Here is a 27,362-nt window from a genome sequence, read left to right as displayed (position 1 = left end):
AAAGAAACCCATGATTGTACCTTCAGGATTCTTTGATAGTGGCAATAGATACTCATTTTCTTTTTGAATTAAAGTTAAAATTATAATAATCGTTCATACATGTCAAAATTTTCTCCCATCCTTAACATAGTTCCTTCATACAATCACCAGCTACTAGGCTCTCTTCTGCTTACTCAGGCAAATCTGACATTTTCATCTAAAGTTCAAGCAAACATATTAATAACAGTAGTAATAAATATTTCACAAAGAATATGATTCACAGGAGTATATACTTCTCTAACATCACTTCTTTAAATGAGTCCCCTCTTGGGAATTAATGCCTAACCAAGGAGAAAGGGCAGTCTCAATGTGGTTTTCTAATTTTGTTTTTGATTAAATTTGTTTTCATCAATTCATGATACAACTTACAAAAAAGAAGATGTAAACAACTATTATAATTATGTGGCATGGAAAGCATCAACAATAAAGAAATGCAGAGAGAGCTCAGTGAAGCAGAAAATGAAATTTCAGGTATGGCATTCATCAGAAAATTCAAGCAACCAAATTAATTTTATAACTGAAGATCCTCCAACATTTTTTCATGTGTTTAAAGTGTACTCTAAGGTGTGAGAATAAAACAATAATAAAACAAGAAAACAAATATATACAAATAAGATACTCTTTGGAAAAAATATTTTAAAATCAATGATAGAAAGAGTTTAAAATAATTATTTCTTTGGTTAAAAGTTCCATAAGAAAACCAAAGGGGAAGAATCATATTTAATGTCATGAATGTGGTTATTATCATTCCAAAAACATACAGGTGTACATGCTCATAATGTGTCATTATAATTCACGTTAAGAAAAAAATGTATTTTTAAACCTACCTTCCAACCTTAACCCAATCAGTTGGTATACAAGATACAGCAGAATTCTTTATTTCAATCATAAACTAAAAGAAATATAAATAAAAATTACATATTTAAATGATTAACCATTATATTTTTAAAGCTTCCTCAAAACTTCTATCAGTTTAGTAAATACTATTCTAAACATTCAAAATAAATCCAATACTGTTAAAAGGGAAGTTCATGTATGTCCAAATATATGTTCATGTATATAACCAAATATTAATAATTAGGGTTGTAATACTTGCAATAAAGTACAACTTGTATTTAACAAAAGTTTGTAATAAGCATATAACTTCACAACTTAATGTTTATAACATTATCATGTGCATATTACAAATGGTGATTTTTCTTTAACAGTCTCTTTCATTTATTAGTACCCACTTACTTAAGAATTCTATTACTCAGTAATACGATTGAATTTCTAAGTACATACAATTTTAAAATATCAATTATGAAGTGCTATACCAGTTTGAGATATGGTCCATCCCTTATTCCGAACAGAAGAGGATTTATTGTCACGGCTGTTACACAAAGAGCCCAATATCTAAAAGTATCCTCATGAAAAAGCACAGATTTCTTCAGCTATCAGAAGATATTTTATCCAAAGGGTGTTTTCTTTAAGTTTTCACTTATATGAACTATATCTTTATTAAGCCAACTGCGTTCTGCAAGCAAGCTTTTCTGAAATCGGCCAGGAAGCAAGTGAAATCAACTTCTACTATCATGCCTTTCATTTTTAGCATTAGTTGTAGGTCATCTCTTCCTCCTGCTTACTCTCCTGTATTATTGCAATGAAATGCAATGTTTTATTTAAGTGAATAAACGCACAAACATTTATTTTGTACAGGAGGGAACCCAGAAGCTATGTGGCTACCACTAATTTTGAGATGGCGGCAGGAACTTCTTTACGTATACCAGTTTTATAACATTTTAGGTATTCACAATATGCATATTATTAGAAGTGTTGGCCTATCTTTTGAGTTTATTTTTCTGTGTAGTTTTTCATAGAAATTATATTTCATAGAAACAACATAGAAATTATTGGAGTGGCTGGGTGGTTCAGTCAGTTTAGTGTCCGACTCTTGGTTTCAGCTCAGGTCATGCTCTCACGGTTCATGAGTTCAAGCCCCACATCGGGCTCTGTGCTGACAGCGTACAGCCTGCTTGGGATTCTCTCTCTCCTTTTCTCTCTCTCTCCCTTGCTCGTGCACACTCTCTCTCTCAAAATAAGTAAATAAACATTAAAAAAAAGATTCTGCTTAAAAAAATAATATAGAAATTATTGGTTAATTTTAAGAATTTTCATTCTGAGAAAAATTTCGCAACTAATGAGGCCTTCTTATATGGAGACAATACAATTTCAAACCTGCTACACCCAGTTAAACAATTAAGAGTGAAGAGTCTAAAAACTAGCCTTCGGCTACAAAAAGCAACTGAGGAAAAAACCCACAAAATAAATATCAATGACAAGAAAGATAAAAGCGCTTTAAGATTATGCTAAAAAAACTGCCTAAGTATTATTGTTAAATGCCCAACAAGAAGGTATATTGATCCTTTCATAAAATAATTCTGGGAAGAGCTATGCCTGCAGTAAACTGCAAAATGCAGGACCACAGTGGCGCACTAATACTTGGGAAGAATACATCTAGAACCGTAAAAACTAACACAGAGCTCGACTGGAGTTACTAAGGAAAGGAAGGCGGAAATTTTGAAAATTAGTTAAAACTGTCTCACTGGGCAGCCAGGGAGGCTGGCTTACTTAATTTGCCATAACAGGGCAACATGGGGCACCGGATTCATATCTGTGCCTTGCTACTAGTTATGGCCCTTTGAAGCATGCTGGGAATAGTGTGCACCATATGGTTCAATCTGTAAGTATCAAGGGTCTACTCTAAGGACTACATATCCTGAAAGAAGCCAAATGCAGAGCCAATACTGGATGGAAAACAGGGTGAGAGTTGGAAAAGCCCACATAGACCTTCTGCTTGTTACACCCCTGGGATTACTTCCTCAAGTTGGTGCTGGTCCTATATGTCCTCTTCTTCTCAGCTGGGGTTTCTCCAAAAATAGACTAGCAGGTTTTTGTTCTCTTCTATACTACCTAACGAATAGGAAAGTTTCTCTCTGTTTCCTTCTACAAATATTCTAAGAATGAGCAGACAGGCCTTTTAAGAATTTTATTGCTACAAAAATGGAAACCAACTAAAATTGGAAATTAACAAATATTTCAGAAAGCTTAGAGTATTCTCACAGCCACTTTCCCTGCTCTACAGTCCCTGTTTCTTAGGTGGTGATGCAAAGTGTGCCATGATTTGTTCTAGCACTTTCTCTCATACTCCTAGGATCCAATTCTTTGTTGCTCAAATGTCAGATACCATTACTCAACTACAGTCTGTCATATCACTGGGCTGGCATCATGGCTAAGTTTGCTTAATTCACTCCAGAAACTGCTCTCTGTTTTCTTCAATACCACACTTAACCCATTCCTACTATCCCCCTTTTCTTTCTTCTCCTCAAGAATCTTCAAATATTTTTTTTTTATTTAGAAGTAAGATTTAATGGAGAATGCTTTTCATATCTTAAACATACCAAGCAGAATCTGGATATGCTGCATGTTGTGAACTAATGTTTTTTCCTAAAGATTTCTGCCTAATAATTCTTCCCTTTCCCCTAGGAATAATACTTACCAGTACTACTCCAAATCTAAATATCACCCCATATCCATTCCATATTTGATTCAAGATTAAAAGATAATTCTCTAGGGGCACCTGGGTGGCTCAGTCAGTTATCTGACTTGATTTTGGTTCAGGTCATGATCTCATGGTTGTGGGATCAAGCCCTGCCTGCTTGGGATTCTCTCTCCCTCTCTCTCTGCCCCTCACCCACTTGCACATGTGTACACTCTCTGTCTCTGCCTCTGGTCTCTCTGTCTCTTTCAAATAAATAAATAAACATTAAAAAAAAAGATGATTCTCTGTATATCTAAAATATGAGAAAGACTATCATAGAAGCAGTGAACTAAGTTTCTGCTTTCATTATTTTCTTACAAATACTATCAGAGTCAGAGATAATAATGTGCATAGTCAGTAAGGCTTATAGTATTCTAATAAGTACATAAAAACTGGAAACAGAGGTGAAAAATGAATGTTCTCAAAAGTTAATACTGGCTTGACAATCTACTTATTTTTACCAATAATAACAAAATCCATGTACTACATGGGGCTGCTAAAACAGGTTTTTTAAAAATTGTTAGAGTTATATGTACAGAATAAAATTTTAGAAGAGTATAAAAGAAGAGCATATATAAATTAAGGACTTTCCTGCTATCCTCTTTCATTTCTCAGAGGTAATCATATTTGACAGAGTCGGTTCTCTATACTTTAAGTATTTCTGAATAATTGTAAGTTTTTAAAACAGAATTTGATAACAATGCTGAAAATCTAGAATTCATTTGGTGTTCGAATAGAATCACTAATTCTCAAAAAAATGTTATAAAAGTGATTCTGTACTGATGTACTATTAAAATTCTGTACTTTTTTAAAAAACCATTAAGAATCCATCCCACAGTTAATAACTAAGAAATTTCTTGCCTCAAACTCATCACCTTAACCTGAAGGTTAAGTAAAGAATAAGATAATTTGTATCTCCCTAATTATTTGTAATCCAATTACTTCATCTCCATACTGTGCTTTTTCTTAAACTTCATTACCACACTGATATAAAAAACAAAACAAAACAAAACATACTAGTCTACTATTGCTTATGAATTCCTGATCAGTTTTCCCCATTTTCACTGTAAAACTGCCAACTGGATACAGGACTGTCCTCCCAAGACTTAAGCTTTATTTTAGTTTGTGTATTATGAGCTCTAAGATGTCTGGGTTTTATAAAATAAAATGTTAATATTTGTGAGTAAAGTGAAAGAAGGACATGGTAGAAAGACTGGAGTCAGGCAGGACGGGGCTTCTGACTCGGGTAACTTACCTAACTACTCCAAACCTGTTTTCTTTGCTGCAAAATGACAATAGCCCCTTTTTGTGTTATTATAAGGGTTAAATAATACATGTACAGCATTTAGCACCATTCTGAGCAAGTGCTTGATAAATGGTAACTATATTAGTAGTAGTAGTAGTAGTATATGAAGAACATTTACGTAGTGCTTTAGAATTAAAAAGCACTTTTCATGTATTTTAATTCAACTGGTTTTTAAAGTAGTCTCATGACACAGGTGATTCTGCTGTGGTCACAGAGCATGTAAGTGGGGGAAGGGGCACTTACACACACAGCTTTTCCCCACTGTAACACCAGGTCACCACTTTTCTACTACCTATCTTTTATTAATGTTATTAAACAGTTTTGATCATCTCATTTTCAACAATAGCTCAGAATAGTGGTGGTAAGGTCATATGTTACTTTGCAAGGTCTTGATTGCATAGTGAAACCAAATGATGCAATTAAATATTTGGTTATGGGAGGGCAACCAAGTATAAAGATTGTCAAATTATTTTTCTGTTATATGGAGTTCTATGTGGAATATACTGCAAAATGTCCAAAAGATTTTAGTCCAAAAGACAGGCCGACTTAATCAATGGTCTATTAAATGGCACAAGATTAATAAACGTTTCAGTAAAGATTATAATTTACTGTAGGATTTCTTATTTCAAATGATCATACAAATCAACATTCTTCTCACTAAATATGTAAAGGAATGCAAATATTTAAAAATTTTATTTGAAATTAAGGTCTTCCCTACTAGAAAAATACCTGTTTTTAAAAATTCTGAATAAAATGTTCATGATCTGGAAATTATTCACACATTTCCTAATTTGCTATCTTAACAAAGTAGGATTTCTCAAATTCCCTCAGTTAGAATCTTTATATCTATTAAACATAAGATATAGAAGTAGCATGCCTTAAGACTCAGAATAAGACCGAAGGATACAACTACATTTAAAAGGCATACTTCTTCCTGGTTCTCACTCAGATATTTATAACACCAAACTTTAAACAGTGGTACACATGCCAAAAAAAAAAACAACCAAAATACATTCTAAACGGCACTTACATAATCTTATGGAAGACTCACTAACTGTAGGTTTTCACTATAGTTTTGTTTCTTTTTTTTTCTTTTTGTTTTTTAGCAGCTATACTAACATCAGAAGGAAACCCTGCCTTTTAATCACTATGATCCAATCAACACAGGTGGTTCTCTTCATATCATTTCATTATCTGCTGGCCAGACATCAAAGACTAACTTCTCTCTCCTGGATTTAGGGTAAATGAATCCTCTAAATTACTATTTACAATAATCATGGTTTTCTATAATACATTTCAGGAAATAATATTAAAATACATGTAATATTACGTTGCATGATTTCACCAGGGGGCTAAAGTAAATAAACACAAAATACTGTTACTAAAATCATTCTTATCAAAACAAGGCATTACATCTTATTTCCAAGGAACAAAAGAAAAAATATAAAAACTAAACAAAACAAACTTTCATCCTGTCCTCGGATTTTTGTTCACATTTTAAAGTAGCTTTTCTACCTGAGATAAACTAATGCAAAATAAAATTATGTCTGACATTACCTCCTGTCCTGATACTGTCACATACTGTGCAGAAGGATTTTTTAGTATTTTTCGTATATCTTGCAAATGTATTTGGATCCTGTGAGTAACTTCTTCAATTTCATCCTTCCTCTTTTTTATTAAAGGGAAGTCAGAAAGATCTTTGAATAATTCCGTTTTATCCCCACTTCTAAAAAATGGAAAAAAAAAAAGCAAATATATATATTGAAGCATACTACTTATACCGATCATCAATTATTTTTCACAGCATGATAAAAGACCAAAGGGTTGGGAGCCAGGAAACGAGGCTCTAATCCCAGTTCTGCCACTAAGTATTTACAGGTAGGTTTCTTAATTTCTTTGAAGATAGACAAAATTATCCTAAAGACATTTTCATTTTGCAAGTTCATGATTTCCATGGTGTGAGAGATAAAATGAAATTTTTTGTTGTTTGCCTATTCAGAAAATAAGCACAAATGAAAATACTGTCTTTTCCCCCCCTTTATACAGAGTTCTTTGTGGGATGAACTGTGAAATGACTACCTCTTAAAGGATAACTTTGCTTCTGTAATTTCTAAATATAAGGCAGACCACTGGATATCTAGCAAATGAGTGTAAGATGCCATCTGCCACCCAATTTTAAATTAATAAATGCTACCAGTTGCTCTGCCTGGACTTTATCTTTTCATCATCCAATACCTGGAGAAGTACTGTATTGTCCTAAATAATGAACTAAGTTTTAGATGGCAGAGGGTTACTTCCAGCTGTAATTGACAGCCTTTAGCATCCAATCACATTTCTAATTTCACAGGCAATTCCTACCATTACTGCTAGGGAAGCTTAGGAATCCATTCACCAAAGGGCAAATACATGAGTTCTTTATTTCCAGCAGTGACAATAATCTACGAATCTACTACTTACTTGGCAGCTTGTTCATTAAGTGGCTTTAAGAAACGCTCTACTGGACTGAGGAGTTCAGGAATTTCTAAAATAAATGTCTGGAGCAAGTCTGACCGAACGTGGGAATTAACAGCAGGTATTAATGCTTGAAATTCTGACTTCAGGTGATACAGGGTTTTGACAATCAAGAAGAACTCTTGTGTAGAACACTGAAAATAGAAATATTTTTTAGCTAAATAATACAAGATATATGAACATGATGTTTAATTAGTGGTCTTTTAATTAATGGTCTTTTTAAAGTTAGAATATAAGAAAATTTTAATTTACTCTATAAACTAGTTAATTGAAATAAAATACTACTGGTACCTTCCAAATGTTAAATCAATAGTTTAAATACTTTATAATATTTTAAAGCTCTCAAGGAAACAATGTGGGTCAGGGATAGTAAAGCCAATATTTGCTCAATATTTTCTCATTTTAAAATATATGGACCATATAGCAAAAATACAGTAAACAATGTCAAAAATATAAAGGACAATCCTGGGGAAATATCTGCAAGACATATGATAAAGGGCAAAACTATCCCTAGAATAATAAGCTCTTACAAATCGACCTGGAAAAGGAATAATCCAAAGAATAATGGCTAAATGAACTGAATATGCAGCTCATAAAAAAGGAATGTCCAATAAGCACTTGATTAACCTCACATATAATTAGAACAAGCAAATTAAAATGACAAGATAGCATTTGTCACTTATCAGAATGCCAAAGATTTAAAAGGCTGATAAGAGATGAGTCACACAGGATATAAAGAAAGACACTTTGATATACCATTAGCAGAGGCATATCCTCTTTGAGGAGGATTGTTTGACTAAATTCCACTTTTAACAATTAAACTAAAACTATAACAAGAAATGAAAAAGATATGTGGCTCTGAATATTTATAGTAGCACTGTTGGTAATAATATTAAAAAGATGAATAAGAAACAAGTATCTAACAAATGAGATTTTATTAGGAAAAACTCATACAATATAATACTGTTAAACAGTTAAAAAATTAAGACATCTGTACATATTAATGTACACATCAATATGGAACTCCCTAATTTCAACATATTAAACATTGTATATGTTTATACTATATACCACATATGTATTTATACAGTAAAATTTCACTTTTGATTATACTACATGCATTATTCTATATAAATAAAAATATAAACAAAAAAAATTTCTGGAGGGTACACTTGTTAACTTACTTTAGTTACCCGTGGGTAGTGTGTATGCAGGGGAAAGTAGAGGAAAAGTTTTTACACTTTATCTTATACTCCTGTAAACACTGACAATTTTTTAACATGAACATGAATAATTTTTACTTTTGGAGCTTCTGATAAAGAGAATAAGATGAACATGTGTATCTCATTTCACTCTATCTTGAAACCACAGTCAAAGGTTGTTTAAAATGACATAAAACCTCAAAAATAACTAGAAGAAAAGACACCAGCAACAACAACTTAGAAGCTATAAAGTAAATGGACAAGTGGTCACTGATTTAGAAGACTCATGATACTAGAATCTTAAGGTAGATATGAGGTAAGCTAGGACCTAACTTAAGTTACACCAAGAATCCTAAAATTCTGAGGAACTGGTGGCACAAATTATCTTTGGAAGAGGAACCCGGGGGTGGGCTGAAAATGACTGTTTGAAAATGAATTAAGAAGCAATTATCCCTCAATACTCTATTCGTCTCCACACCACTGAGCAACGACTATTCTCCTACCCGACAAAAGACTAGTTTTATCCTCTTGAGAAGGGAAAACATAGGATATCTGAGCCATCTTCAAGCACAGGGAAGGATGACAGTACCACCAAAAGCAAGGGATTAAGAAAACAGTTGCAAACTCAATGCTGAGATTCCCAGTTGTCCCCTTCTAGCTCCCAGAACACTGTTAGCCATTTAGAAGGCTAGAAAAGACCCTGGAGAATCTCATGAGCCCAAGATGAAAACTCTGAAGATACTAAAGCAGGAGTTCTCCCCATAAATGGATCAGCTAGTATATTGTACAGTTCACCTCATATTTTGCAAACCATATTCAACTACAGAGCACTTCCTATCAGCATTTTAGCCCTCCACTCTTTAAAAATGATCAGACATCAGATAAAAAATTCTAATGTGAAATGAAAAAAAACAAACAATAAATCAACGAATAAATTTTTTAAGACATTCATTTTCTTCTACTTACATAGATATACACAGCATAAATAAATAGAAGAAAATGTCTCAAAAAAAAAAAAAACAACCAATACACTCAGTTAATCAGAGAATAATGCAAACATGAAACAAGAACAGGATACTATTTTTTTTTCTTAAAGGAACATTCCAAGAATGGAATTCAATCAATCAAAATAAAATAGTTGCAAAAAAGAAAGAACCAAAAAATAATTCAGGACAATTTCCCAGAACTTGGTTGCCAGATTGAAGGGCTCAATACAATGGTTGAAAATAGAACTAAATCATGGAAAATCAACATGAAATTTTATAACACTAGGGAAAAAAAGAAAATTTTTAGAAGGGGAGAAAAAAAAAAATCACACCAAGTAATGTATAGCCTAGAATTTTATACCCAGTAAAACTACCAATCAAATGTGAGTAGAAAAAAAGGACATTTCCAGACATCAATATCTCAAAACATTTACTGTTAACTCGAACAACACAGGTTGGAAACGTATAGGTCTACTTCTACACAAATTCTTTTGGATAAATACTATAGTATTGTAAATGTGTTTTCTCTCTTAAAAGAAATTTTCTTAACATTATGATTTTCTTCACATCTCTAGCTTACCTCAATGTAATAATAAGTATATAATGTACATATACAAAACATAGTGTTAATCAAATGTCATTAAAGCTTCAGATCAAAAGTAGGCTATTAGTAGTTAAGTGCTGGGGGGGGTCAAAAGTTACACATGGATTTTCAACTGTGCAGGGATTGGTGCCCTTAATTCCCTCATTGTTCAGGGGTCAACTGTATTTCCAATACCTTTTCTCCAGGATGCTTCTAGAGAATGTACTCCATCAGAAGAAAGCAATAAACCAAGAGGAAGACATGGAATACAGAAAGACTGAACAGAAGATTCAATTCAAGGGAAATGAACTATAGCTATACAACTAGTATACAGGGCAACTAGTCTAGGGTGAATCAGGTCAGAAAGTTTAAGAAAATGAAATAAAATATGTGATGGAAATAAGTATCTTGAGATGAGAGGATGATTTAGGGTTAATTATAAGTATACATAATAGGTAATATGCATAAAATGAATTAATGCACACAACATATTTGGAAAGAATTTTAAACTAAAAGGAATGAGGCAAATTATGCAAAAAAATAAGAAGTTAGGCCCAAGTGAATAACAACTGAATCCAAAGTGTTATCATAAAGCATCTCTTCCAGGGGCGCCTGAGTGGCGCAGTCGGTTAAGCGTCCGACTTCAGCCAGGTCACGATCTCGCGGTCCGTGAGTTCGAGCCCCGCATCAGGCTCTGGGCTGACGGCCCAGAGCCTGGAGCCTGCTTCCGATTCTGTGTCTCCCTCTTTCTCTGCCCCTCCCCCCTTCATGCTCTGTCTCTCTCTGTCCCAAAAATAAAATAAAAACGTTGAAAAAAAAAAAAAATTAAAAAAAAAAATAAATAAAGCATCTCTTCCTCAGATAGGCCACTGTATGATGGGAAAGATACACATAGGAAGCTGGATTCTTGTAATGTGGAGCCTAGACGTATTCTGGCCAATACTATTATAGTTAATTATTAAATAGATACATTCTAACAAAAGTGAAGAACTAAAAGTAAACATTTTCAATACAATTTTTGAATAATAATCTCTTGTAACTTTTGTAATTTGAGAGACTAGAAGGGATTGATTTTTCACCCTTAGATATAAAGTGTAAATCAGCAACAGAAGCAAATTGACAACCAAAAGTACTTTTCAATCAAGTTTTAAGTGCCCAAGGCAGGTTGTTCTCCAGTTTCTTTTTTATTATTTTTTTTAATGTTTATTTTTAAGAAAGAAATACAGACAGAATGCGAGCAGAGGAGGGGCAAAGAGAGAGGGAGACATAGAATACAAAGCAGGCTCCAGGCTCTGAGCTGTCAGCACAGGGCTAGACGTGGGGCTCAAACTCACAAACCACAAGATCATGACCTGGGGCCAAAGTCCGATGCTTAACTGACTGAGCCACCCAGGCACCCCAGTTCTCCAGGTTCTTAAACAAAACACCTCAGTAGAACTGCCAGAAAGCTGAGGATAAGAGTGAAGTAGTTGCTCCTGGAGTCACTCATGTTCAATCCCATTTCCAGCAGCAAATTTCACTGTGGAAGAGCTTTAGAACACATCATAAGTGTGGAAACAGGTCATCATGAGACTGTAAGAACTCCAGCCTAAGTTCCATACTGAAAGGTGGCTGTAGGCTTATACCAGTCTGGCCAAGAAACCATTCTCGCCTACAAAATTCTGGAAACACTCTCCTCTAACATTTACTAAGTGCTATAATCCTTTAAATGTATTCACCAACCTTAGCAGTTATGTATCATTTTCTTACAAAACAGGTCTTAAGCACAGTTAATATGGGTTTCTAAGACTAGCACCATTATCTAAGATTTGGATTTGAAATTTTACTATCAAAAGAAATGTTTATTTTGTTTCAGGGCCGGCCCACTTGGTATCCCCTAATATCAATATGAAAATACCTATTTGTGACTATTCCATGGCACTTTCCACACAGCCATATGGCCTAGGCTCACCACTTCCACAACATCCAAACAGTGTTCCTAACCATTTTATGAATTTTACATAATTGGCACAGTCTGTACCCAGGATATCACTCACCATTTGGTGCATACAGCAGAAGTTTATTTAGAGTAATCTAATGATAAAGAACAGACATGTGTTTGATGGTGTGTTCCAAGAGCCAGCTAACTAATCTATAAAAAATTGGTTTGAAGCATTTAGGCTTACTAAAGTTGGTCTGTTACCAAGTCATTTCTAATTCTCACTTTTCAAATCAATCTTTGGGCATGCTCTTGTGCAAACATTAAAACAGCAACAACGAACAACCTCTGAGTGAGTCATAAGCTCCTTCACTAAAGTCTAGTTTGAAACTCTAAAACAAAAGTCATTCTTGGTTACTTTTAAAATGAATTTGATTCGATACCATATAATTTTATGTGAAATTTTTTAAAAAGGCAAATCCATAGATACAAAAAATAGATCTGTGGTTGCCAGAGGTGGTGCATGGAAGGCAGGTGGATGAAATGAGTGGAGATGATCAAAAGGTACAAACTTCCAATTATAAAATAAAGTCCTGGAGATGTAATGTATAACACGGTAACTATAGTTAATAATACTGTATCGTATGTTTGAAAGTGGCCAAGAGAGTGGATCTTAAAAGTTCTCATCATAAGAAGACAACTTTGTAACTACAAGTGGTGATGGATGTTAGTTAGAATTATTGTGGTGATCACTTCTCAATATATACACATATCAAGCCATTTATAATGTGATAAACCTGAAAGTAATACAATGCTACGTTAATTATATCTCAATTTAAAAACAGAATTAGACTCTTTTATCAGAGTTTTTTAAACTTTTGTAAATACACAAACCTCATGAAATGCAAACATCAAAGTTTAAAGAGAGGAAGCAAAGAATAGAAATCACAGTAGCATGGAAAGATGCTTCCGTCTTGATGCCATGGATTCTTTGACTCAGCTCTTTTATATATATATATATACACACATATATATACACACACACGTATATGATATAATATATTAATATATTAATATATATGATATATATGATATATATATATATATATATATATTTTAAGTCTATCTATGTACTTGGGGGGGGGCAGAGAGAGGGAGAGAATCCCAAGCAGTCTCCCCACTGTCAGTGCAGAGCCTGATGCATGTGGGACTCAAACTTGAGATCATGAGCTTAGCCAAAATCAAGAGTCAGACACTCAATAGATGGAGACACCCAGGCGCCCCTTGACTCAGCTCTTTTAATTAGCAAGTAACAATTTTCTCAGCTTTGTCCCTATTTTTTCTCGAGAAAAACAAAAATCTTTAACAACTGTCAGTGAATCCTTTCAAGCAGTGAAGGCAAGGTGCTTGGAGATCTGTTGCTTGATGAAGGGTAGTAATATGCTCTGATTGCCAGGCACTGGACCAATGATACAACATAACAAATGGTTTGACATCCACTCTAACCTCAAAATGTCAACCATAAAATTTTCAACTACAGTAGTTCCCCCCTTATCTACAAGAGATATGTTCCAAGATCCCCACTGGTATCTGATCACAGATAGTAAGTACCTAATCTCATATGTACTGTCTTTCCTATGTACATACCTATGATAAAGTTTAATTGATAAATTAGGCACAGTAGGAGATGCACAATAAGACATTTTTAATATACTGTAATAAAAGTTATATGAATATGGTCTCTCTGTCAAAATACATCGGACTCCACTCACCTGAGTGAGTGTGAGTCACTTGTCATGGTGTGAGATGATATAATGCCCACGTGATAAAATGAAGCACTGTGACATAGTGCTAGGCTATACAACTGACGAAACGTCAGAAGGATGATCTGCTTCTGGCCTGCTGTTGACGGCGGATAACGGGGGAGTAATGTATCAGGACAACCTCTGCCACTGCCAGCAAAACCACAACACAAGTGTACCAAGTAATGGTACAACAGACTCTACTGACCCCATAACCAACTCGGGCATTTTTTCCTGGGGATTAGTATTTCCCAATTCTGGTTTGTTCTTTGTTTTCAAATTTAGCTGAAGCATATGGAACAGTTACATAAGTCCTCCTGGGCACTGCAAGTATTCTCAGAAGCAGCACGTATCGTTCCAGTAAAACTTTGTGGGGGAAAGGACTAAAAAAAGTAAAGACTAATGAAAAATTGGTCACAACTAAAATGTGGGCACATAAAAATTATCCTACAAAAAATTATTACATTGGCAAGGATTTACATCGGGGCGGAAAATAAAGATGGCTTATGTAGGGATAACCAAAAAAAATGCAATGGTAGTAACTACTACATCAAAAATGGTAATGTCCGAAAGTGTACCCACTAAAAACCCAGTCAAGGACCCTGGTTTAAATACTAGCTGTCATTTACTAACAAGCTACTAACTCTCTTCTCAGAATCATCATTTATACAAGGTAATGCAAGCTGTGGTAGCATTACGTAAAGATAGCAGTATATATAGCCTCCCATTAGTAAGAAGGTAAAAAACACAGTATCCCCTCATCAATTTCATAAAGTTTTTACAAGGGACAAAGGGTCTAATGTATGTGAATGAATTTAACAAAAGGTAAAACATTATAGAAAGTTTATTAGCAATTATAAATATAACTATTTTTAGACATATTTTGAAGGTAAATGATTTCCCTAAGTGTGGAAAATTTTTCATTTATTTATCATTAATTTTTTGTTTTAATGCCAGTATATTTAAAAGACTATTAGTTTCAGGTGGACAATATAATGATTCAACAATACATCACGTGGTGTTCATGATGACAAGTGCACTCCTTAAACCCCATCACTTATTTAACCCATCCCCCTACCCACCTTCCATCTGGTAACCATCAGTTTGTTCTCTATAGTTAAGAGTCTGTTTCTTTATTTGTCTCTCTCAACTATTTTTTCCCTCCTCTTGTTTGTTTTGTTTCTTAAATTTCACATGAGTGAAATCATATGGTATTTGTCTTTCTCACTTATTTCATTTACATTATAATCTTTACCTCTATCCATGTCATTGCAAAATGGCAAGATTTCATTCTTTTTTATGGCTGAATAATATTCCACTATATATATGTATATGTGTATGTGTGTGTGTGTGTGTGTGTGTGTGTGTGTATCTCACATCTTTATTTTTAATGTTTATTTATTTTGAGGGGAGAGGGGCAGAGATGGAATTCCAAGCAGGCTAGCCTGACGTGGGTCTTATCTCTTGAACCTCAAGATCATGACCTGAACTGCAGTCAAGAGTAGGACATTTAACCGACTGAGCCACCTAGGAGCCCCTATACCACAGTCTCTTTATCCATTCATCAATTGACAGACAGTTGGGCTGCTTCCATATCTGGACTATTATAAATAATGCTGCTATAAATGTAAGGGTGCACGTATCCCTTTGAATTAGTGTTCTTGTACTCTTTGGGTAAATACCCAGTAGTGTGATTGCTAGATTATAAGGTAATTCTATTTTTAACTTTTTGAGGAACCTCCATACTGTTTTCCCACACTAGCTATAGTAGTTTGCATTGCTACCAACAGTGCAAGAGGGTTTCTTTTTCTCCACATCCTCACCAACACCTTTTGTTTCTTATGTTGTTGATTTTATCCATTCTGACAGGTGTGTGGTGATATCTTACTGTAGTTTTCAGTTGTGATAAGTGATGATGACCATCTTTTCATTTGTCTATTGGCCATCTGGATGTCTTCTTTGGAGAAATGTCTGTTCATGTCTTTTGCCCGTTTTTGAATTGGATTATTTGTTTTTTGGGTGTTGAGCTGTATAAGTTCTTTACATATTTTGGATACTAACCCTTTATCAGTAGGTCATTTGCAAATATCTTCTCCCATTCTGTTGGCTGCCTTTTACTTTTGTTGATTGTTTCCTTCATCGTACAGAAGCTTTTTATTTTGATATGGTCCCAATTGTTTATTTTTGCTTTGATCTCCCTGGCCTTAGGAGACATATTTAGAAAGAAGCTGCTACAGCCGATGTCAGAGAAGTTATTGCCTGTGTAGCTAGGATTTTTATGGTTTCAGGTCTCACATTTAGGTCTCTAATCAATTTTGAATTTATTTTCGTGTATGGTGTAAGAAAGTGGTACAGATTCATTCTTTTGCACGTCAGTGTCCAGTTTAACCAACACCATTTGTTGAAGAGACTGTCTTTTTCCCATTGGATATTCTTGACTGTTGTGTCAAACATTAATTGACCAAATTATGGGTTACTTCTGGATTTTCTATTCTATTCTATTGATCTACATGTCTATTTTTGTGCCAGTACCACACTGCTTTAATTACTACCCCTTTGTAATATAACTTGAAGTCTGGAAATGTGATGCCTCTAGCTTTTTCTTTTTCAAGGCTGCTTTAGCTATTTGGTGTCTTTTGAGATTCCATACAAATTTTAGGATTACTTGTTCTAGTTTTGTGAAAAAAGTTGTTGGTATTTTGATAGGGATTGCATTAAAGCTGTAGATTGCTTTGGGCAGTATCAGTAATATTTGTTCTCCCAAATATTGGAGCACGGAATGTCTTTCCATTTCTTTTGTGTCATCTTCAATTTCATCAGTGTTTTTTTTGCTCCCACAACAAAAGTGTGCTCCCACAAGTGACCTTACAATGTCATTACAATATCATTGACTATATTCCCTGTACAGCGCCTTTTATTCTCATGATTTATTCATTCAGTAACAGAAAGCATGTACCTCCCACTCCCCTTTATCCATTTTGCCCATCTCTCCACCTCCTTCCTTCTGGCAACCATCAGTTTGTTCTCTGTATTTACGTGTCTGATTATGCTTTTTTGTTTATTCATTTTATTTTTCTCAGTCTGACTTATTTCACATAGCATAAAATCCTCTAGGTCCACTGATGTTGTTGCAAATGGCAAGATCTCATACTTTTTTACGGCTGAGTAACATTCCATTGTGTAATATTCCTATAGCTCATCTTTTTTTTTTTAAGTTTTTATTTAAACTCCAGCTAGTCAATATACAGTGTACTACCAGTGTACTTCAAGTACACAATTCAGTGACTCAACACTTACACACAATACCTGGTGTTCATCACAAGTGTACTCCTTAATCTCCATCATGTTTCACCCACCCACCCAACCCCCACCTCCCCTCTGGTGACCATCAGTTTTTTCTCTATATTTAAGAGTCTGTTTCTTGGTTTACTGAGTATCTCTCTTTTTATCCCTATGCTCATTTGTTTCTTAAATTTCACATATGAGTGAAATCACAAAGTATTTGTCTTTCTCTGACTTATTTCACTTAGCATAATACTCTCTAGCTCCATCCACGTCATTGCAAATGTTAGGATTTCACATTCCTTTTATGGCTGAGTAACATTCCATTGTGTATATGTGTGTATATATAAATGTGTATATATAAATGTATATATACACATACCATATCTTTATCCGTTCATTGGTCAATGGACATTTCATCAGAGCTTTATAGTTTCAGAGTAGAGGTTACATTTATTACTATGTATCTTACTATTTTTGGTGCTACTGTAAATGGGACTGTTTTCCTAATTTCTCTTTCTGTTGCTTCATTATTGGTGTATACAAATGCAACAGATTTCTGTACTCTGATTTTGTATCCTGAGACTTTACTGAATTTATCAGTTCTAGCAGTTTTTTGGTAGAGCTTAGGGTTTTCTACACAGAGTGTCATGCCATCTGCAAATAGTGAAAGTTACACTTCTTCCTTACCCCTTTGGATGTCTTTCATTTCCTTTTGTCGTCTGAATGCTGTGTCTAGGACTTCCAGAACTATGTTGAAAAAAAGTGATGAGGGGCGCCTGGGTGGCTCAGTCGGTTGAGCGTCCGACTTCAGCTCAGGTCATGATCTCACACTCCGTGAGTTCGAGCCCCGCATGGGGCTCTGTGCTGACAGCTCAGAGCCTGGTGCCTGCTTTGGATTCTGTGTCTCCCCCTCTCTCTGCACCTCCCCTGCTCATGCTCTGTCTCTCTCTGTCTCAAAGATAAATGAAAACATTAAAAAAAAAAAAAGAAAAAGAAAAAAAGTGATGAAAGTGGACATCCTTGTCTTACTCAAAACAAGTTAGTTTTTCACCAGTTAGAATGATGTTAATGGCGCCTGGATGGCTCAGTCATTTAAGCATCTGACTCCTGATTTTGGCTCAGGTCATGATCTTACAGTTTGTGAGATCAAGCCCTGCATCAGGCCCCATGCTGTCAGTGCAGAGCCTGCTTGGGATTTTCTCCCTCCCTCTCTCTGCCCCTCCCCTGCTCACACACTCTCTTCCTCTCAAAATAAATAAACATTAAAAAAAAAGGATGATGTTAGCTGTAGGTTTTTCATATCTGCCCTCTATTATGTTGAGGTATGTGGCCTCTAATACTACTTTGCTGAGGGCTTGGATCTTCTAGAATCTGTTGAGGTTTGTTTTACGGGCTAATATGTGATCTATTCTGGAGAATGTTCTGTACACACTTGAAAAGAATGTGTAGTGTGCTGTTTTAGGATGGAATGTTCTGAATATATCTATTAACTCCATCTGTTCCAGTGTATCATTCAAAGCCGTTGCTGGGTTTCTGTTTAGATGATCTGTCCACTGATGTAAGTGGGGTGTTAAAGTCCCCTACTGGTATTGTACTATTATTTTATTTTATTTTATTTTTTAATATTATTTATTGTCAAATAAATTATACAACACACAGTGCTCATCCCAACAAATGCCTTCCTCCATGCCCATCACCCACTTTCCCCTCTCCCCCACCTCCCCATCAACCCTCAGTTTATTCTCAGTCTTTAAGAGTCTCTCATGGTTTGCCTCCCTCCCTCTCTGTAATTTTTCCCCCTTCCCCTCCCTCATGGTCTTCTGCTAAGTTTCTCGAGATCCACATATGAGTGAAAACATATGATATGTGTCTTTCTCTGCCTTATTTCACTTAGCATACCCTCCAGTTCCATCCACCTTGGTGCAAATGGCCAGATTTCATTCTTTCTCATTGCCAAGTAGTATTCCATTGTATATATAAACCACATCTTCTTTATCCATTCGTCAGTTGATGGGCATTTAGGCTCTTTCCATCATTTGGCTATTGTTGAGAGTGCTGCTATAAACATTGGGATACAAGTGCCCCTATGCATCAGCACTCCTGTATCCCTTGGGTAAATTCCTAGCAGTGCTACTGCTGGGTCATAGGGTAGTTCTATTTTTAATTTTTTGAGGAACCTCCACGCTGTTTTCCAGAGCGGTTGCACCAGTTTGCATTCCCACCAACAGTGTAAGAGGGTTCCCGTTTCTCCACATCCTCTCCAGCATCTATAATCTCCTGATTTGTTCGTTTTAGCCACTCTGACTGGCATGAGGTGGTATCTCAGTGTGGTTTTGATTTGTATTTCCCTGATGAGGAGTGATGTTGAGCATCTTTTCATGTGTCTGTTGGCCATCTGGACGTCTTCTTTGGAAAAGTGTCTATTCATGTCTTCTGCCCATTTCTTCACTGGATTATTTGTTTTTCGGGTGTGGAGTTAGGTGAGTTCTTTATAGATTTTAGATACTAGCCCTTTACCCTTTACGTCATTTGCAAATATCTTTCCCATTCCGTCGATTGCCTTTTAGTTTTGTTGATTGTTTCCTTGGCAGTGCAGAAGCTTTTTATCTTGATGAGGTCCCATTAGTTCATTTTTGCTTTTAATCCCCTTGCCTTTGGAGATGTGTCGAGTAAGAAATTGCTGTGGCTGAGGTCAAAGAGGTTTTTTCCTGCTTTCTCCTCTAGGGTTTTGATGGTGTCCTGTGTATTATTATTGATTAGTTCCTTTATGTTTGTTATTAACTGTTTATGTATTTGAGTACATAAATATTTACAATTGTTTTTTTCATCTTGGTGGACTGTCACCCTTATTATTATATAGTGCCCTTCTTACTACAGTCTTTGCCTAAAAGTCTAGTTTGTCCGATGTAAGTATTGCTACTCTGGCTTTCTTTTGACATCCATTTGCATGGTCGATGTTTCTCCATCCCCTCACTTTCAATCAGCAGGTGTCATTAGGTTTAAAATGAGTCTCTAGTGGGCAGCATATAGATGGGTTTTGTTATTCTTTCTGTCACCCTATGTCTTTTGATTAGAGCATTTAGTCCATTTACATTTAAAGTAACTATTGATAGATATGTATTTATTGCCATTTTATTACTTATTTTGTGGTAGTTTCTGAAGACTTTCTCTGATCCTTTCTTGTCTTTCTCTTTCATTTTGCTGATTTTCTTCAGTGATAGATTTAGATTTCTTTTTCTTTATTCTTTACAAGTTTATTAGTGATTTTTCATATATGATTACTCTGTAATCTGCATGTAGCAGTGTATATTAAGTTGACAGTCATTCAAGTTTGAAACTGTTTTTCTCTCCTCCCCACATTTTAGGTATATGTTATTATATTTTATATCCTTTTTGTGGGTGAGTTCCTTGACTGATTTTTACTGAAATATTCATTTTTATTGTTTTTGGGTTTCCTACCTTTAGACTTCACTTTTGGTCTCTCCTGTCTACTCAAAGTCCCTTTAATATCTCCTGCAGAGTTGGCTGAGTGGTCATGAACTCCTTTAGTTTTTGTTTGTCTGGGGAAACTCTATCTCTTCTTGTATTCTGAATGATAGCCATGCTGGATAGAAAATTCTTGGCTGCAGATTTTTCCCATTCAGCGCTTTTAATATATCGTGCCACTCCCTTCTGGCTTGCAAGGTTTCTGTTAAAAAAATCTCCTGCTAGTCTCATGGGAAAAACCTCTTTTGTTATTGATTGTTATAACAAACTGTAAAGCTTAAGTGATGAAAGTCACAATAATGCTTTTTGCTTACCTTCCATACCCAAACTTATTTGTATAGCGATACCACCACAAACATAATAGTAGATCTTTCCTTTGGAAAAGTTAAATAAGAAGTTCTGGGGTCAAAAGAAATAAGGCATCTCTTTTTAAAACTGACTAGTCTAAGAAATTTCCTATTGTGATGATGGTCCACGTTTTTAGGATGCAACATAAGAACATCCTGTATTATACCAGAAAGGCTTCTATCTGTTGTTGTAGTTAACAGAAATGGGCAAACTTTATTTTCTACAATGCAAAAACTGGAATACCTTCAACTTGTATAATTTAATTCTCTTAAGAATTCTGTCATTATCTCTAAGATTTCACAAAATAATAACAAAAATAAAACTCTGAGACGTTTTAATATCTGGGATCCTCGGGGCGCCTGGGTGGCGCAGTCGGTTAAGCGTCCGACTTCAGCCAGGTCACGATCTCGCGGTCCGTGAGTTTGAGCCCCGCGTCAGGCTCTGGGCTGATGGCTCGGAGCCTGGAGCCTGTTTCCGATTCTGTGTCTCCCTCTCTCTCTGCCCCTCCCCCGTTCATGCTCTGTCTCTCTCTGTCCCAAAAATAAATAAACGTTGAAAAAAAAATATCTGGGATCCTCATGCTGAAGAACACTGCCAGTTTTAATAGAACTGCTTTCTATCACACTTACTTTTTTGTGATAAATGCTACAGAGTCCTCTCTCTATATCAGGCAATTTACGTAGATGATTTTCTATCTGACCAAACACACTGGATTCTGAATGCAGTACTTCCGATACAGCATCTAGTCGAGCATTTATCTCCCTGTGAGAACAGAGTAATAACAATTATAAGTTATATTAGGAATTCAGAACAGATACGTTTCCCACTCTCATGTCCAAGCACTGAGACAACAGCTACTTAGAAAACACAAAAGAGACTCCTCCTCCACACCTCTGGCCCTTCCCTGCCCCTTTCATTTGAATAAAAGAGCAAGTATCACAAAAGGAAAGACATTAGCCCTGTGGAGCAGAACCTGGCTCATTAGGTTTTCCATTCCTCCGGGGCAAACACACAGACATTTCCCAGTTTCCCTCTGCAATTAGGTGTGGCCAAGTACTCAAGTTGTAGACAATAAACTGCAAGCAGGAAGGATTAAGCCAAGGCTAGCTCTGGCTCATAAAAACCTCCTGTGTGATCTTTCACATTTGCTCTTTCCCAGCTGAAGGCTGGGACCAGAACAATCTTGTGAGCCACCTGAAGACTCTCTCAGCTTGGGTCCCTTTACTGTAGCAGAAAACCCATTGCTCCCACATTTGCCACCAGGTGGACTTCACATTAGCAAGAAATAAACTTTTATAGTATTTAAACCACCAAGATTGAGGATTCATTTCTTACAACCACTTGTTTTCCCTTGACTAATCTAATAGTCTACAATGGGCAAGTGAGTTTATTCTGACTGTAACGACTGATCACCTCCGTCGAAAAAAAAAACCTCACTCAGCCAACTACTTTGATAGAAGACTTGGTGGTGGTGGCTGAACTGATTGACTGTTTGACCAAAATGGGATTAGGCATACAGAACCTGAGCAAAGACTCAGAACAGCAACAGAAAATACAGAAGAAATGATATCAGACAGGGTTGCAGGATTTCACCAGTGGCTGCACCCTAAGTGATAGGTGGGCCGCTTGGGAGGAAATGGCGTAACTGTCAACTTAAAATGGAAAATGGATTAACTAACTGTGTCCTAAATGAGATGTGGCCCATCTAGTACCTATAAACACTAAAGGCCTATACTAGTTACAATCGCCATAATGTGGTATTAAAGACTGAGATAAAAAACGTATCTAATAGACAGTGGGCCCTCAGTAAATGTTTTTTTGAATGAATAAAAGAATGAGCAAGCAAACAAATGAAAGAAGGAACTGACATTTAGGGGCAAAGGGAAACATCAGCTACTGAATACGTATTTGTCTATCAAAATTCTGTTGATATCACACATGCTGATGTGAAGGGCAAGCCTTATATCAGATCCTGCCCAGATGACTGTTAAATTGAGTATGGTACTTGGCAGCTCATTAATTTCTTTTCTCTCTATTACCCTTCAAACTACTCTGTGAGGTCATGCCTATTTACAAAATGCATACTAACTTGGTTTCATTTTTGTTCCATTTTTCTCTGGCTCATGCTCTACTATGTAGAACAGGCATTTGGTTCAGCATGATACAGAACACGCCAGAGCTTTGTAAACATATAGACTGGTTCCTCCATTCTCAGTGGAGTGGTCCCTTAAATCAGTCTATTTCTTTCATCTCTACTGCCATTACCCTCGTGTAAGTAAAAATCATGTCTCACACAGACTACAAAAAGAGCCTCCTAACTTTCCTCCCCAGATCTATCTAATTCTCTTTTTCCAATCCATTCTCCATACTGAGAAGTCTGAGCAGTCTTCCTAAAACCCAAATCTGTTCATGTCTTAACCTCTGCTTTCAGCTCATCAATGACTTGCCAGTAATCTAGATTCCTTCACTGACCCACAAGACAACTGGTTACCTTGGGGTAACCAGTACCCCTGCCTACCTTACCTCTCAAGTCTCACCTTGACCACTGCCACTCCTCCTCTGTCTGTAAGTCTCAGTCAGAGTGAACTTGATCCAATATCTTCGTCCAAGTTCTCTGACATCGGAGCCTCCTCATTTGCTGCTCACTCTGCCTTGAAGACTCTCTTCCTCTTCCCTACTGCCTACCAGCTCTACTTGGTTTGGCACACTCCTATGTACCCTTCTTCTGAAAGGGCTTTCTGGGCTCACTAGATCAAATTTAACCCTTTGCCATCCTTTTCCACATGACCCTCTACAGTCTTTCCATAGTGGAAAATGTAATTATATTTACTTCTCTGTCTTTTCTGTTGGACTATAAGCTCAGTGAAAACAGGGATCATTTCTTCATTCTCACAGGTCTGGGATCATAATATGTGTTCAATAAATAGTTGTTGAATTCAATTCAATTCAATTCCAAAGACTACATATAAAGTAATTCAGGAAGAGGTGAAAAAAATAAAAAAATTAAATTTTCTTTGCATAAGATTGTTGTGATAAAATAAATCCATGTTTTACCCTAACGTTTACCCAAAATGCTATACAAATATAAAGTTTTATTTTAATAACTCACTCCTGCATAAATGAAAGATAACACCAATTGGAATAGACTAGGTTGATGCTGCAGATGGTATGAGGACAGATAGAATAATACCATCTGTGAACGTATAAGACAGCCTACAAAGATAGCTACTCTCTCAAAAATTATAAAGGTTGTCGGAGATATGGAAAGATAAAAGCAAAAGAGGTTAATAAAAACCTAAGTCATATTTATGAAATCTTCCAGAAGATTTTTTTAAAAATAGATATAAAACTATAAATTTCTTAGAAAGAGACAAAAAATGTTGTGCTAAGTTGGTTTGCAATCTGGAAAAATACAAAGGTACTGGATTTTTATTTTAGCCCAATGACAGCACAGGCAAAAGCATATTTACTATGATCATTCTGGTTTTAACCCAGCCTTCATTGGTTAAGGAGGTAACAGCTCAGAGGTTAAAAATTGGGGTTGAGAAGGCAGGTGACTTTGGTGAAAATCGAGGCTCTGCCATTTACCAGTTATTTAGCCTTGCCCTAGTTTCTCCATCTTTAAAATGGGAAGAATAGTGGTCTCTAACTCAGAGTTCTTACAAGATTACAATGAAATAATGCATGTTAAGCACTTAGTACAGTGCCTGGTACATAGTAAACACTCAATACACATTAGTTATCATCACTGTTATTACAGTGATCTTTATTTGCTTAGACAATTTGTTTGGTAGGTACCACAAAGAACATAATGGAGGAGGAAGAAACAGCACCCAAAATGTAAGTTTGAAAATAACTGTGTGTAGAGCCATAAGGCGAAACATGCAAAAATATATATTCTGTGCAAAGTGAACAAGGAAGAAATACACAAGAAAAGCTAGCCCTGGGATCTCAAGGGCCAAATCTGACTGGTCGTGGGGACCTGAATTACTGTGTTGAGACTGGTTACTAGGCTACACTGAGAAAAAATGCCATACGCATTTCCAGGTGTCTAAAACAGGCAGGAAAAGGGTGACAGGGTGTGCGACACTGTTTACCACAAATTTCTCACCACTGGGGGAGCTACTTTTAGCTCCTATATGCAGATCACAATGCAAATTAATAAACTGACTTCTAATCAAGTTTTTTAAAGAGTTTGTATATCTTGGAACTGTTCTTTAATTAGGAGCAGTAACAAGACTTTCCAAATAACCCTAATAAAATAATATGTGAGATCACCAAAAGAGAGAAAAATTATTTTGGTGCAATCAATAAGAAACATTCAGTGATTGTGACAGTCAACAAAACAGGAAGTAGTAACTGTCAACTATGATAATAAAAATGCTTATTTCAAGATGCCCTATAGTAGTCTACAGTTGATCTCACAGCATGACACATCCTAAACAAAATAAAATAAGGCACCTGAGTCATTTCATTCCATGTGACAAAAAAACCACACACTTGACGTCCTGGGGATGACAAAGATTCTTCTTTAGCACAAAAGACCCAAGGACTAAAAGTGTCACTGGAGTCCTTCACATTTGAAGATGAACTGGGTAATGATGCTATTATCTGTTGTGTGTGGTCATCAGTCAGAAATACAGTACGTAACCTACAGCTGTTGCCACTGTAAGGACATGTGATGAAGTTTTTACCTCCTGGTTGCTATCTGTGGAGAAGCCTCTATAATTCTAACATAAGGTTATATGGGGGAGGAAAGCTCAAATACAGACTACTGAAGAGAGGTAGTTTTTTGTTGTTTGTTTCTGCTTTGACTTTTCACTGAAAAGCTTGCTCTAAAGACAGATGATATATAATTAATAAATTAAATTCAGACATTAATATAGTACTCATGCAATATGGCTAAACCAACTACCCACACAGCTTTCTAATAGAAACATAAGAGGGCTTATGATTACTTGAATTTCCTTAGCTTCACACACGTCATTCGGTCCTTCACTTAATGAACAATTACTGTGTGCTTACAAAAGTGCCAACTGTAGAAGGAGCACAGGCAGATGTACAGGAAGATGGAGGGTGACAGTGTGAGAGTGTGACAGCAGCAGCTAGGCAGCTAGGTAGCGAATGGTCATGTGAGGGGCACGGGCCACACAGGAGCTTTGACTTTATCCTGAGAACAATGAGAGCCAACGGTTAATGTGTGAAAGGACATAAGGATGGTGGCAGGAGGGCTGTTTCAGTAATCCAGGGGAGTGATTTTGATGATCTGAACTTGGGTAGAGAATAGAGGGATGAAAAGGCACATATTTTAAGAGACATTAAAGAGGTCAAACTAGCAGGAGTTGTGATAGATAAGGCAGGGAAGGAGAGGGAAGAAGGAACATGTAAAGAGATGGAGTATGAGTCATCCACAAACATCAGGCTCAGAACCTTACACACCACGAAAGTAAGTTTTTATTTTACTTATGAAATTACATTCTAAAGTGCTATTGTGAATATGTACCCTGTTGCAAATTATAAATCACCCAACAAGCTTTTAAGGATTTCTATTACTCCTGTTCTAATGATGCATCATTTTAGTAACAGACCACAGTTCACTCTTTTCAGAATATTAAGCAGAACAATTCTCTGACAGCTACCTTCCATTACCAATTTAAGACATAAACTTGAGTCTCTGAAAAGAGCATAATATGATTTTTGCTTTTGGTAATGGTGGGAACCAGTACTTTCAGACCATCCTTCTAATGAGGACAATTTAAAAAGCCACATGAAACATAAAAAGCATGTTCATAAAAGTATCAAAGAACTAACAAAATGGTAAGGAATAACTACACCAAAATCTAAAAAAAACAAGAACCCAGAGAAGTAATCCAGCAGTCAAAGCCACTTTTGTACTAAAGAGATATACCAGAAGATTCTGCCAGAAAGTGAACTGGCTTCATAGTAAAGATGAACTCACAGCCTCCGTTAGCATCATTTGGATGGACTAGAACATATCAAACACTGAACTCAAATTAAGATGGTCCCAGACTGGCCATGCCACCAAGAACCTGGCAGAAGCAAACAAGAAGAAAAGCCACCTTCATCCTAGCCTTCACATTATTCTTAAAATAAATGTTCAAAGAATAGAACCAGTGCACAAAGATAATCAAGTATAAAAAGCAACTAGATGAGTAAGAATCAACAGAAACAAGAGACAACAGGAAAAGGCAATACAAACCACGGAGCTTTGGGCAGGGAATGGGTGGTAATAAATGAAAAAAAAAAAACTCAACAAATCCAAAAGAAATCACTGAAAGTAAGCAAATGAAGCACA

General features: G+C 35.9%; 1 protein-coding gene across 5 annotated transcripts in view; it reads right to left on the bottom strand.

Moving 5' to 3' along the window:
- Nucleotides 1-27,362, bottom strand: part of MSH3 (mutS homolog 3) — a 192,524-nt gene that overhangs the window by 76,112 nt on the left and 89,050 nt on the right. For all 5 annotated transcript variants that reach the window (XR_006299152.1, XR_006299151.1, XM_043593057.1 and 2 more), the window contains exons 13-16: nt 21,676-21,808; nt 7,383-7,570; nt 6,483-6,651; nt 867-931 (exon numbers count right to left, since the gene is read on the bottom strand). Coding sequence is in view for 3 of the 5 variants with exons in the window: in XM_043593057.1 (XP_043448992.1) it covers nt 867-931; nt 6,483-6,651; nt 7,383-7,570; nt 21,676-21,808 (555 nt within the window). In the remaining 2 variants the exon portion in view is untranslated. The remainder of the gene's footprint in view (nt 1-866; nt 932-6,482; nt 6,652-7,382; nt 7,571-21,675; nt 21,809-27,362) is intronic.

The sequence above is a fragment of the Prionailurus bengalensis genome, chromosome A1, assembly GCF_016509475.1.
Source record: "Prionailurus bengalensis isolate Pbe53 chromosome A1, Fcat_Pben_1.1_paternal_pri, whole genome shotgun sequence".
Lineage (NCBI taxonomy): Eukaryota > Metazoa > Chordata > Mammalia > Carnivora > Felidae > Prionailurus > Prionailurus bengalensis.
Note: the sequence above shows the minus strand (reverse complement) of the source record. Positions and strands in the feature narration are given on the sequence as shown.